The sequence below is a fragment of the Rhipicephalus microplus genome, unplaced genomic scaffold, assembly GCF_043290135.1.
Source record: "Rhipicephalus microplus isolate Deutch F79 unplaced genomic scaffold, USDA_Rmic scaffold_120, whole genome shotgun sequence".
In the NCBI taxonomy this organism is placed as follows: domain Eukaryota; kingdom Metazoa; phylum Arthropoda; class Arachnida; order Ixodida; family Ixodidae; genus Rhipicephalus; species Rhipicephalus microplus.
In genome coordinates this window covers 454,890-467,948 of record NW_027464692.1, presented here as the reverse complement: position 1 = coordinate 467,948, position 13,059 = coordinate 454,890, and the positions used below count along the sequence as shown (strand labels likewise).

At 40.6% G+C, this 13,059-nt stretch overlaps 2 protein-coding genes across 5 annotated transcripts in view; one reads left to right on the top strand and one right to left on the bottom strand.

Moving 5' to 3' along the window:
• The window catches only part of LOC119171922 (uncharacterized), a 26,564-nt gene extending 21,476 nt beyond the window's left edge, over positions 1 to 5,088 (bottom strand). Inside the window, exons 1-3 of one of the 2 annotated variants that reach the window (XM_075885324.1) lie at positions 4,997 to 5,088; positions 4,087 to 4,359; positions 1,737 to 2,122 (exon numbers count right to left, since the gene is read on the bottom strand). In XM_075885324.1, coding sequence (XP_075741439.1) covers positions 4,093 to 4,359; positions 4,997 to 5,014 — 285 coding nt within the window. In that variant the 5' untranslated portion in view covers positions 5,015 to 5,088 and the 3' untranslated portion in view covers positions 1,737 to 2,122; positions 4,087 to 4,092. Of the gene's footprint in view, positions 1 to 1,736; positions 2,123 to 4,086; positions 4,360 to 4,996 lie in introns of those variants that run through there. The other variant, XM_075885325.1, reaches the window with a different exon arrangement.
• LOC119171923 (uncharacterized) overlaps positions 1 to 13,059 on the top strand; it is a 13,968-nt gene extending 909 nt beyond the window's left edge. Inside the window, exons 2-4 of one of the 3 annotated variants that reach the window (XR_012889719.1) lie at positions 882 to 1,171; positions 11,191 to 11,293; positions 12,718 to 13,059. Coding sequence is in view for 1 of the 3 variants with exons in the window: in XM_075885323.1 (XP_075741438.1) it covers positions 11,188 to 11,293; positions 12,718 to 12,788 (177 nt within the window). In the remaining 2 variants the exon portion in view is untranslated. Of the gene's footprint in view, positions 1 to 881; positions 1,172 to 11,187; positions 11,294 to 12,717 lie in introns of all 3 variants that reach the window. The other 2 variants (XR_005109900.2, XM_075885323.1) reach the window with 2 other exon arrangements.

Genomic DNA, 13,059 nt, shown 5'->3' with positions numbered 1-13,059 from the left:
CATAGTTATATATGATTACATCTGAACAATTCATTCGGAATAAAAACATTTTGCATTAGAGAGGAACAGGCTGTACACTCCTGCATCTGTTTATGAGGTACTGGCAGACTGATGTGGATTTACGAACAGATTAAGAAGACTAAGGCGGACTGCCTGCAGAGCACGCTTTTTGCCAGCACGTGAATCTATTTTAACATTAGACGCTGTAAAACTGCGCATTGTTGATTATTTTTGTGTTCAAGTCCACTCAGCCTGCTTCCACTGTACTGTAAAGCAGCAAACATATCAATTTTGGAAGCGTAACTGGTGCCTTGATTGAATCTTCCGTCATTCAGCACCCGGGAAATCGCAGATTACTTGAGCATATTACATCAGTATGCCACCAACTATACTTACCTGAGAGGTTGAGAAACCCAGACCTACTTTTGTCGTTCAGATTGAGTTTTCAAGCTGACTGAATTCTCAGAAAAACGAACAAAACAATGGATTTCTTGTAAACACTGGCTAGATGCCAATGAAATTATCTCCGTCTGTATGGTTAAATAGACAATGTCCTGGTACTGACATTGATAATATTTTCATATATTGGCCGCAAGTTCACGCCTAGAATTAAAAAAATTAAATTCTCCGACATCAAGAGGCCGAATCACGATATGAATAATAAACAGAATATCTTCAAGGCATTTAGATTAATTTTGACCAACCGGGTATTCTTAACGTGTATTTAAGTCTCAATTAGGTACATGGGTGTTCATGTAGCAGTGCAGTAACACTGAGTATTTGTTTCTCGTAAAAATTACGAAACAGAAACTTTGTTAACATTTAGTTTTTGTTACATCTACTAACCTTTTCTTGCTCATAGTTTTATTACTTCTGCGCAGCTGTCGTTCATAATATTCGCCACTATGATCGCCGTTGCCGTGGCTACGAGACTATATGGACTAAATGGAGGCTATGGGAGTGGCCATTTTGGTTATCGAAGAGGGGGAAGTTACCTCAGGGGTAACGAAAAGGGCTACGGCGGACAATATGGTGGAAACTATGGTACAACCTCCCGTGAAGACAGAGTAGTCTATATACCACCAGACAGTGGAGACTACGCTGGTGACTACAGCCAAGGTTATGACGGAAAGCGACCCAGCTACAGTCGACCAAACAGGTTCAGAAGAAGGTAGGCTTGATGTCACTGGCCTTTCAGAAATTGTTTGGTCTAGCGCAGGCAAGTTAGCACGGACCGTTGTCGTTTTTTGGAAGTGTATTGATGTGAACTTGTTGGCACATCTTGAAAAGGCAGTATCTTAGAGCTGGTGAAGACGAGGGAATGTGTGAAGATGAAGTCGATGACGAGCGCTCACGTGTCCAGTTTTTCTCGCTTGTACTCGCCTTCACCATAGCGCTAAGATTCCGACTTTTTGCAACTGTCCGGGCTGTTTGCCGACCATTCACAATACAGGTGAGCAAACGGCTTACAAGCCATGATCGTAATGCTCAGCTTACCTGTAACGACAAGCCTCAGGCTACACAAGAACCAAGCCCTTGTCCACAATGGCAAAAAAAACGGCCAATGCTCTTACGCTTACTCACCGCTAAATATTCTGCATTTTATTGATGAAGATATATATCATTTGAGTGAGGTAAAGGCCAGCTCTTTAGATAGACTAATATTCAATATACCTTGCCTTTTTCATCACACAACACTTGAAACAAACGATAAGAATTATGGGCATATATTGACGTAAAATAATTAAAATATATTTTTGGAACCAATAGCTTTATATAAGCACACTATCAAAAACCCTCGATCACAGCGTCTCTCATAGTCATTCCATTGTTTTGGGACATTAAAAGCACCCTCAAATATCATCTCATGTGCTCCTAGAAATGTTCTGATCGTCAATCAGGTGCATCGACCAATGAAAAGTCAGGTGGATACAATTGTACATTTACAACTTCATTTAGAAATACATTCAGCAAATGGGTTTTTTAGTGACACACGTGCTTCCTTCATGAAGACTCCGTGTTGATGTCGCCTCCTATGGCGACTATCACCCGTATCGCCACCGCCAATGAGGCACTATATTGAAGGCTTGCCTACGGTAGTCAGGAATCTCTTGAAAGTTGCCTGGAACAGAATTAGCAAATATAATTTATGTAATGAAACAAAGTGCAAATAGTCAAGACAGGAACACAAACTCTTTCCTGTAGTGAAAAAATCTACTGCCTGCGTGATGAGCCCAAACGATAAAGATCAAAAACAAGTACTTTTTACTAACAACATAAGCATCTATTATATGCACGTAAAAATAAGGCCAAAAGAAACGATAATTAAGCTGACTACAGAAAAGCCTATTGAAAATAACTACTTACGTGTATTGAGTGAACAAACACCGCATTATGCAGCAGATGCATATCCGTGCCACATACGGGGTACGTCTATTCGTAGATATGTGTTGTTGCCAATCAGACATTACCAAACCGCTCATTAGGGTCAACTCATATTCGACTAAGACATTTGACCTCTGGTTTTAGAATTTCGTCTTTCATGCAACCGAATGTTGTTTAGAAGTGTGGCAGTTTGGGCTAGTTGGTATGACATGATGATAGTAATAGAGCGAGAACAGAACGACGACAAAGAGACAAGGACACGAGTGCTAGACACTACCGCCCGTGTCCTTCTTGTCTCTTCGTCGTCGTTCTGTTCTCGCGCTATTACTATGGAATGTTGCTGTTGTGCATAAAGTGGTGTGCTGGGTGGGTTTGCGCCGTCGTTACGAAAACACAGAGTAAATGAAGTTCCTAAAGATACGCGAATCATTCGCATGCCTCACAGGGGAAGACAGCGTCTCTTATCTGAAAGTATCAGTGAAGAAGAAGAGACGCGGCCACCAAAGCTATTGAGTTTGTATTCGACGCCGTTTGACGTAATACCGCACCCTGTTGTGCGCACACAGTGAAGAACGCGCACCACTCTTGCCGAGCTGAAGCGGGTATCAGTTTCGTTCCCCACGTGGTCCACAAAATGGCGGGAAAGCAACGAACCTTTCCTCTGTATATATAGATAATCGTACCAACCACCCCTTAGGCTGTGTTCCAAAGACTTCAGCAGTAGCATATGCATGATGAGTAGCACCTCGACACGATGCCGAGAGAGAATGGTAGAGAATAAAAGGTAGAGAGGTGAACTATAGTCGAGGAAAAATGATTTGCTACCTTACACGTGGGACCAGGATGGCGAAGAATATCAAGTGGAGTGGATGGGATGAGCCATAATATCATAATGTGCACCAATGTGACCAAACACAGCCTCAAGAGCACACAACCTAATAACAAACATTTGATAAAGTAAAATGTTTTTAGTGAATGCGGTTGAAGTTCAGCGCTTGTGTCTTATTCCGGTGTACGTTGCCGTTTATCGTAAATAAATTTTAAAAAAATAAGCTGCGCAGCTAGTATGGCGAATAAATTTTGAAACCAATCATTGTAAAAAACTGGAAAACTAAAAAAACAAAAAAGGGTAAATTATTTATTTTGTGTGGTTAATTTAATATAATTCAGTTGAGTAACGCCGTATAGTAAGCGCTGAGCTACGTTTAATTATCTGCCTCACGTCTGTTTTTGCGGTGCTGGAGTTAAATATAGAAATAGTCATTAGCACGTTTCGTATTCCATTTTTTGTAAGCGCTGTAAAAATTTTGAGGTTCGTGCGTGCATAAAATAGAATGTGCCAGACAGCGACAATTGAAGTTGTTTTGAAGATGATTTCATCCCTGCTTCAGCTGCCTTCTTCGCCCCCGCTCGTGCTCATTTACGCGCGAGTAGAGCATACGAGGGGTGGGGGGCATTACCAAACTGGCCTTTATACAGAGCTTGAGGGTGGCGGCGAAACCCCGTCGAGAGTGTTGATGCATTCACTATCGCAATAGTTAGCCAAATAAGTATTCAAAAAAGCATCACGCATAAACAATAATATTTGACTGTCATTGATTGTACAATATTCCTTCTTTTCAAAAACTAGCAAACGGATTACATCCCTTTAAACAGGTCAAGTGGAGCTGTTCTATGATGTGCATGCCAGACAAATCTCACACTATTTCAGTAGCGAACGTATGGTCCGTGGTGCCTCGGCACATAGCTTGGGTGGCCATAGGGTCTGTCACGGTTGTAGCCGCCAAGACCGTATCTGTGAAGGCACTCAAGGCATACGTTGTCGTAGCTCCCATGGCTGTGATCTTTTTTCAGCCCGTGTTCCTTTTTGCCGCCGAGCACGGTACCGTAAGCATCAACGTTTTCGCCGAGACCTTTGTCAGTCTTATCATCCGTGGCCAGGGCAACTGCAACGGCCAACAACAGCAGGGTCACCTGTTCAAAGGTGTGATGAAAATAAACACGAGCTTCGATAAGAGCTAACAAAAAATGAGAGAAGACTGTATTGTAGTCAGTCCAAACTTGACGAGCCCTGCATTGCAAGACGCCGTATCCATAAATTGTGTAGTTTCATACTGCATGCAACTCTAAGACCTAAATGAGAGCAACACCATAAGCGCATAAGAGAGGCTTTCTCCGCCTCCTTTTTTTTCCATATCATATAGACTGCGATGTAAGAGTCATTACGATTTCTCTTGAGCGCACACTTGTATGAATTAATAAAAATGCAGAAGAATCATGAAATCTGACTATTTGCTCAATATGAGGGGAGTTAGAGCTGTTACGTTCAGGAAATTTTCAAGTTGCACTTGAATACTGCACCTCCACACACCTCATTCAAGAATTACTCATCTTCAGTGCAAATATACTCCTTCTGTGCTACACGCTTAGTCTTAAACAACGAATTCCTCCTGTTTTCGTCGACTAAATGATAAACATTTTGCGTAAAACATTGGTCAATATGGCCTGAAATGATCGGTAAAAGAGTTAGCAACAACAGAAAAGCACTCGGCGTTTAAAGAGCTTCGTGAGTAATCAAGTAATGACAGAAGAGTAAAATACTGCCGCTTACAGTGATCTTCATGGTCATCTTATGTTTCTTCCCAAGCACGCCTAAAAACACTTTCAGCCCAAACGGCACGGCGACTAAACAACACCGGTGCTGCTGGTTTATGTAGTGTCTGAGTGGTGCATCAAGAACACGTAGCGCACGCATAACTTTGTTCGGAGACGCTTGCGCTGAATTTTAAAGTTTACGACGGCATGCGGGCGTCGATCAGTCTTCGTTGACAGTCCAACAACGTGTACTGCTTGGGTGTGCAGAAAAAGAACAACAACAAACAAACAACATGTGGACCATAGTTTCAAAATAAGTGTCTATTGCATACGTCCGTCTCCGCTAACGTGAATATGCATATGTATCATGTAAACTTTAAGTAGATTATCAGAGCTCAAGCACATTGGGGTCTCGGCATGTCGTCCTGTCATGTCATTGTCATGCCAGCGCGTCTTTTTGCACTCAAAGCTCGTCATAAATAGGTAATATCAATAAATTGAGTAAATCGTATTGCTAGTCATTGATTCACACTATGCATGTTATGAGTTGGTCATTACAGGCTAAAACATCATTTTTGTCTTAGCAGCAGTGTCAAAAACATGCACCAAGTTTACCAATGCACTCAACCTCTCCGAAATTCGAGACAAAAGCGTGAATATGTACACTAAAGTCCCCTATTGGAAAGACACCTTTTTGAAATATATCTGCAAAGTGATGGTGCTTTACTTGTTACTGATCCACTAAAGATGAAGAAGGCAACCGCTAGCCCAAGAAATAGCCGATACCGTTACTAGATTCGAAACACCCCCTTGCCTACATGTCATAGACAACTGAAATCAGGATTATAGGCAAAAAGAAGCAGCTTAGGGTAAGCAGCATTCCAACGCGATTTTGCAACTTCAGCGAAGCTCAAACACAATTTTCTACAGAGCAATGTGGCAAATTACCTCGGCCAGATCCTTTTTATTCGTTCTAAGATTGCCCATTAGCAGCGATTTTGCTGTGCGAAACACTGGTGCGCACTGCACGCTTCGTCCATCCCCAAGTTCTTTCTTCACTTTGATTTTTAACATTCATTAACATGGTGTGCACACCGCACATCACAGCGAATTGTCATGGGCTATCTGTTGTTAGCTAAATGATTTTACAGTGATGCCCCCCTGAACGAAAACATCGTGGTTGTTTTCAATCGCCGAGCTAAAAGGGATGCCATCGTTAAGAAAGCAAGGAGAACTCGATTCACAGCTGAGGAACTGGGTTTCACAACTAAACAGTCTGTTTTCGTAAATGAGCACCTTTGTCCCCAACTGAAAAAATTGCTGGGTATGACGATTGCTCGGAAACGGGAAATGAACTGGCGCTTCGCGTGGGCAAGTGGTGGCAAAATATTTGCGCGTGAAACGGAAACATCTCGTGCAGTTCAAATCACATGTGAAGCTGACTTGCACAAGATGCAAGCGGCCAATTCAAGCAGCCGCGGGGCATCTAGCATGCCGTAGGCTTATCTGATTAGCACTTTTCGTTTTTTCGGCGTGACCTTTTTTTTTCTTTTTTTCCTTTTGTTAAAATGGCGATATTACCACGTGATGTCAATATACCTTACACTAGTGGATATTGCAGTATCATGCACTTAAATGCTCGCTCAGCTCGCAACAAGCACGATGATATAACTACGTTTCTCGACGAATTCTCGTTTAAATTCGACATCATCTTGATTTCTGAAACTTGGTACACGTGCAATGATGAGGTACTATGCTTGCCAACGTATAAATCGTTCTTTTTAAACAGGCCCTCTCGTCGAGGGGGAGGTGTTTTGCAACTAATTGCTGACCACTTAGTTTGCAGCCTTCTCTCAGAATTTTCAGCGATTACACCAGACTATGAGGCATTATCACTAGCATGTCACAAGTATGTATATGTGGTAGTTTATCGTCCACCTGACGGAAAAACAGAAGCATTTTTTCAATTTCTTGAAAATCTGCTTACGTATGCGTGCACTAACAAGTTGCACATTATCATAGGGGGCGACTGCAATATAAACCTTTTACAGCAAACTGAAACCACTCGTAACTTCCAACTACTACTTGATTCCTTTGCGTGTGCTAATATTATTACTGAACCTACACGTGTCACTTTAGATACTGAAAGCCTTATCGACTTACTTATTACAAATGACATAAGTGATTCAACCGTATCTGGAACTGTTATTGCCGATATTAGTGATCACTACCCTATATACATGTTTCAAAATCGCAACGAGTATCTTAATCGTGCAAAAGTATCAACTCCAGAATCATACAAAATACAGGAAATTAGTGACAAAACATTAGACACTTTTAGGCGTGAAATTGCGCAGATTTGTTGGGATCCTGTCTATAAATCAGTTAACGCTAACGAGGCGTATGAAATATTCATGTGCCTGTTAAGAAAAACTTACCATAAGTGTTTTAAATATAAAACTGTCGAAACCCTGAAGAAAGGTCGGAAACAATGGATGACGCGAGAATGTCTGGAAATGATTAAGAAGAAAAATCTTCTGTACGCGAAATTCGTGAAAACAAGACACCACAACGATCTTTCGGAATTCAAGCGGTATAGAAATTTTGTAACGAAGCAACTGAGAAAAACTAAGGATGCGTACTATGAAGCTCTCTTCAAGAGGGTTAGCACTCGTGGCGACGTGCTTTGGCGAGAAATAAATAAGCTTCTAAATAGAAGTTGCTCTCGAGACAACGCACTTGAGTTAAACATAGATAACAAGATAGTAAAGGGTCAAGAACTTGCTAATAAATTTAACGTGTACTTCACAACGCTGGTGTCCTCTGATTTATCAAACCCTTCTCGTGCCTGTAATAGTGATTACAGGGACTTTCTAGGTGTGCCAAACATGAGCACTGCATATTTTTTAAACACAACTCCTGAAGAAGTACTGTCTGTATTTATGTCACTAAAGAACACTACTGCTCGGGACATAGATGACCTACAAATTAGACCTATTAAAGCAGCACTTGATCTTTTGTTACCTGTTCTTACCCATCTGTTTAATATCTGCTTATCCACGGGAGTTTTCCCAGAAAAAATGAAGCATGCGAGAGTTAGTGTCTTATACAAATCTGGTGACCGAAATATTTTTTCTAATTATCGTCCGATCTCGATACTTCCTGTTACATCTAAAGGGCTAGAGAAAATAATATATCAACGTGTCATGTCTTTTTGTGAAAAGTACTCTATATTATCACCGCATCAATTTGGCTTCCGACGGGGCATGTCCACGGAACTGGCTCTCCTCACACAAAAAGAACTCATACTTAACTCATTTGAAAAGAAACTGTTAACATTGGGTGTTTTTATTGACTATTCCAAAGCGTTCGATAGAATGAACCACGAAGTACTCTATGCAAAATTGCGTCATTATGGTTTTCGGGGAACCCCACTTGACTTTCTGAAATCTTATTTATCACAAAGAAAGCAATCTGTAGTTATAAATGACAGCCAATCCTCCCTACTAACCATAACGTCAGGTGTACCTCAGGGCAGCATATTAGGGCCCCTACTGTTTAATATTTATATAAATGACATAACAAGTGTCAGCAAATATGTGGACTTTATAATTTATGCAGATGACACTAGTATATTTTTTCATGGTAATGATTTAGGTAAGCTTGCAGACTCAGCCAACAACATTCTTAACGACATCTTCATTTGGAGTACTGCAAATTATTTAACGATCAACACAACAAAATCCAAAGCTGTGGTATTCGCACCGGTTCAGAAGGCTGTCTGTCGTGGTTTGGATATATATCTCGGGCCCGAAAAAATTGAGGTTGTCAAAGAAGTTTCATCCTTAGGAGTAATTTTTAATGAAAATCTTAATTGGGATGAACACGTTAATAAAGTAACTAGAAATATAGCTAGGACGTGTGGTGCTCTCTCTAAACTTCGACAGATACTTCCAGCAAACATTAAACTTTTACTCTATAATACGTTGTTTTCATCTCACATAAACTATTGTAGTCTAGTGTGGGCAGATACATCTAAAGCAAATCGGAACAAAATATTTTTACTGCAGAAAAAAGCGATTCGTCATATTGCAAACGTACCATACGACGCACATACAAGTCATTTATTCAGAGAATATAAGATTTTACCGATCGATCACATACACAGTTTCAACCTTATTATGAAATACAAACAAAGCTTGCTATCAAACAATGCTTGTTTTCTTAAACTGTGTAACCTCAGGAAAAATACACAATCCTATTATGACATTCGGAAAAGGCCTTCCTGGTTTGTTCCTTATTCGCGAACTAATCACGGTTTGAGAAGACTTGAACACTGTATTCCAGCTTGTTTTAACTTGTTTGAAAATAAAAACATCGACATCTTTAATATACATAAAAAACAACTTAAGAACCTTCTCATCCAAAATGGCGCCGTGTAGTTTAGCATCTTCTAGTTGTCCGGCTACAGTACTATATGTAAAAGAAACACCCTATAATAGTGCTTGTGTAACATGGCATCGTATAATGTTTGCTTTCTTTGACATTTTTTTCGTTGCTTTTTTTTTACGAGTAAAACATACAACATTTCACTCGTCAGTGTTTCCCTTGTGCACTAAAACTCGTGCTTTTCGCATACCCAGTGTTGTAAACGTTGTATAATCATGTTGTAATACTTTGGTAGCCGTTTAGCAACGTGTGCATTGTTTCATGATTGGCCGCACGCTGTTTTCTTTTGTTTTTTGTTGTTTTTCTCTCTATGTGGTTTGCTTATTTTATGTAAACCTGAAACTGATGTAATTTTGATGCATTTTCTTTTTATTTATTGAAGTTTTGAAAATCGACGTCAAATTGTTTTTTCATGTTTTGTGCTCTGCTGATTCTGTAATGCCAAGTGAAAAGGGGTAGGAGCCTCGTCAAGCTGCTAATATAGCAGCTTTTTGCTCCTATCCTTGCGTTTTCTTTTTCGCAACTCTGTGAAGAAAATGCTCAATAAAACTGAAACTGAAACTGAAACTGAAACAGTCGTCTTATTGAGCAACCTGCACCTCCTTTAACTTCTGAAAAGTTATTCGTAGTTCTTTTCGGTGTAAATACCGTCATGCCACTGAACCATCTGAAATTCACTTCACGTAATCACCGCAGGCAATGAAAAGATGTTTTTGTAAACAGATGTGTGTCAATTCAAGGTGTTACGGGGTTTTCTTGGTGAAGATGTTCCCTAGTACACTGATCTATATTGAGCAGAAATGCGAAAACGTACTTAAGCAATATCGAAGATGTATTGTTTCCAAACAGCAATAAATGACGTGCGACAGACTGTTTCATCCAGCAAAGTTTTCAGCCATTCACTGCCAGAAGATCAGGCCAACACAAACTTCGTATCAAAATTTAAAATACGCGAATAAATGTTCATAAATGTCTGTGCCCCCTCTCATGATAATTATAATACCCGGCCAACTGACAGCAAGCATGCTGGCGTGTACATTTGTTAACATGTTCATGTAAAAGAGTGATTGTGCTTGAATGGCACGACTGGAAGACAGTTGTTCTGATCTATCCGATGATGCAACGTAATATCCCTTCCAGTTTTTTACATATAGTGAACATTGACGGCAGACGTGAAAACAATGAGGCATAAATGCTCAAACAGCGCCAACCTAAAACTTGAAGCTCATCAACGGGAGCGGAAAGTTTAGAAACAACCGCCAATATTTTCTTCGGCAGCATCCAGAATCTCAGTAAACAACGATTGTCCTTGATTACTGAATCTCAATTCGTTTTTAATGGACGAAAAAGTGCAGCAATTATTTACGTAAACACTGAACTAATGGCCGATCTGCTAAACATATTTTCTTATATAACTGAAATACAAAAGTAAAGTTGTCGATCTAGAGGAGAAATGTTACTTGAAAATGAATAACTTTCCATGGCATGTTTTTATATATTCGCACATTTTTCCACGTACACAAAGCGGCAGTCAGCTGCCATGTAAAAAAAAAAACTGTTCGAGGTGTGTAGCGAGACAAAGACATATGAGCATCTACTTGACAGCTCTGTTGAGAGAAGCTAGCAAGTTTCGTACGGTATGACCAACGGTCATGGTGATTTACCGCGAGATACCAAGCATCAACTTGGAATTTGCGTTGCATTGCACATGTAAAGCACGATTGCGAACACAACGTTTACGCCCTTGCATTTTTGCAGCAGCAACATCGTACTTATATGCGATCTGCTGCGGCTGTGTTAACAAGTCCTCTGTGGAACAAGTCTTGCGAGCTGCTGACTTTTCGTGCTCAGAATGAAGCGTGCGGTAAGTGAGACATCTTTGTGAAATACATGTGTAAATGTGGGGATAGACGTTTTTGAAACAAAATGTTATGCGGGGTCTTTTGCGAGATTTAAGCTCATACAGATCAAGCTGAATTTGTTTCGCCCAAGCGACACTTTTGCGAACCATGGGGACAGATGTATAGTTATCCGTCATATTCTCGGTGTACTAAATAGAAAATATAACCTCCAAGTTTAGAGGATAGAGCTTAATGAATAGGTTTGGTGCTTTTGTTTGCATTCATTTCAACTGTAGTTATATTGAGCGTACCGCTGAGCTCCAAACCAAAGCTTTCCTATTTAGCTTAAGACAAAATGACGTTCTAGCGATCAGAATTTTACGGATATTTCTGCCGACGACTCAGAAGAGTGCATACAAGTGTAGGATTCTTTTCACATATTTTAGTTGCTACTGGATATAACAGAGATGCGAAGCCGTCTCCTCTCAGTGACAGATCAATTATTCTGTATTTGTTGTCTTTAATTGCTATGTAACGTTCAGTGCTGGGAGCTGCATCTGAACAACAGTTCTTTAAGGAAAGAGAACATGCTACATGTGAAATACTACACATTTATGCATTATGCGGCAGATAGCGAGTATAATAAATACGCAATGGGCTACATAGTTTCATTTGCGTGCTTACTTTCTATGTTGTGTGCAGCCAGTTTTATATCTATACATCACGCAGGCATAAGCTCGTCAATGTGTACCTTTGGTTCCGTAAACAAACGGGTAGCCCGCATCTCGCAGTGTAGTAAAGGAGTACATTTATGCAAGCAAAAACCCAAAAGGAATCTATATACTTAGGAAGCAATGTTCCCAAAAGAAAAATACACTGAAGTGCGAACGACCGGCATTTCTAAATTATGAGTGCCAGCTGAGAATATCACAAAAGTGTAATGGCTATATTTTTGTGTACTCATATAAGCGACCTAAGTTAAATGACCTGAGAAGCAAACCTAGAAGGTCAGGTGACTACACAGCCTTTAATGCGGGAAGCAACCCGTCACTGATAATAGAGAAATTAATATGGGTTTCATGTTGAAACAGCAATAGGAAAATAGAACTACAGTTTTATAGCTAGAAGTTGATGATTTTGTTGTAAACAAACAGACAAACGATCTATTCAATTATTGGAAGTGTGGCACGAGAGAATGGAAACATACCAGTGAAAGGAAGAATGCTACCAGCTGAGATTATTACAAGGAATTGTATCTGCTGGCATACGAAAGGCTTTGCTAATGTCGAAAATGGTATCTGGAGAATATTGTAATTTATGTTCGTACTCACCCAAATCAAGATCTTGTTGCTGCAGAGGACTTCCCGTTGGCTTTCTCTACCGCTTTCTTGTCTGCGAGTGCTTATATGTAGCAGTCGAAATTGGACTCACGCTTTCATTTTTGCAGGTGGCTATGATTGTGATCACTCTTATTCTTGGCTTGGCGCTCGGCCACGGTCATCATGGCAAGAAAGCTAGCCATGTGGTGCTGGTTCGCCGTCCCGTTTACCAGCAGGCGCCTTGCTATGATCATTACGGCCATGGCGCACAACACGGTGGCTTTCTCAAGAAACACGGCCATCATGGAGGACATGGCCACCATGGAGGACATGGCCACCATGGAGCACAGCACTACGTGCCATACGCATACTAAGCAGACACGCAGCGCATCGTCCGCGCGCCTCCGCTTGACATGTGCAATGGAGAGTCAAGCGCGCATGACAAATAAAATTCAGCTTGCAAGCAGTCA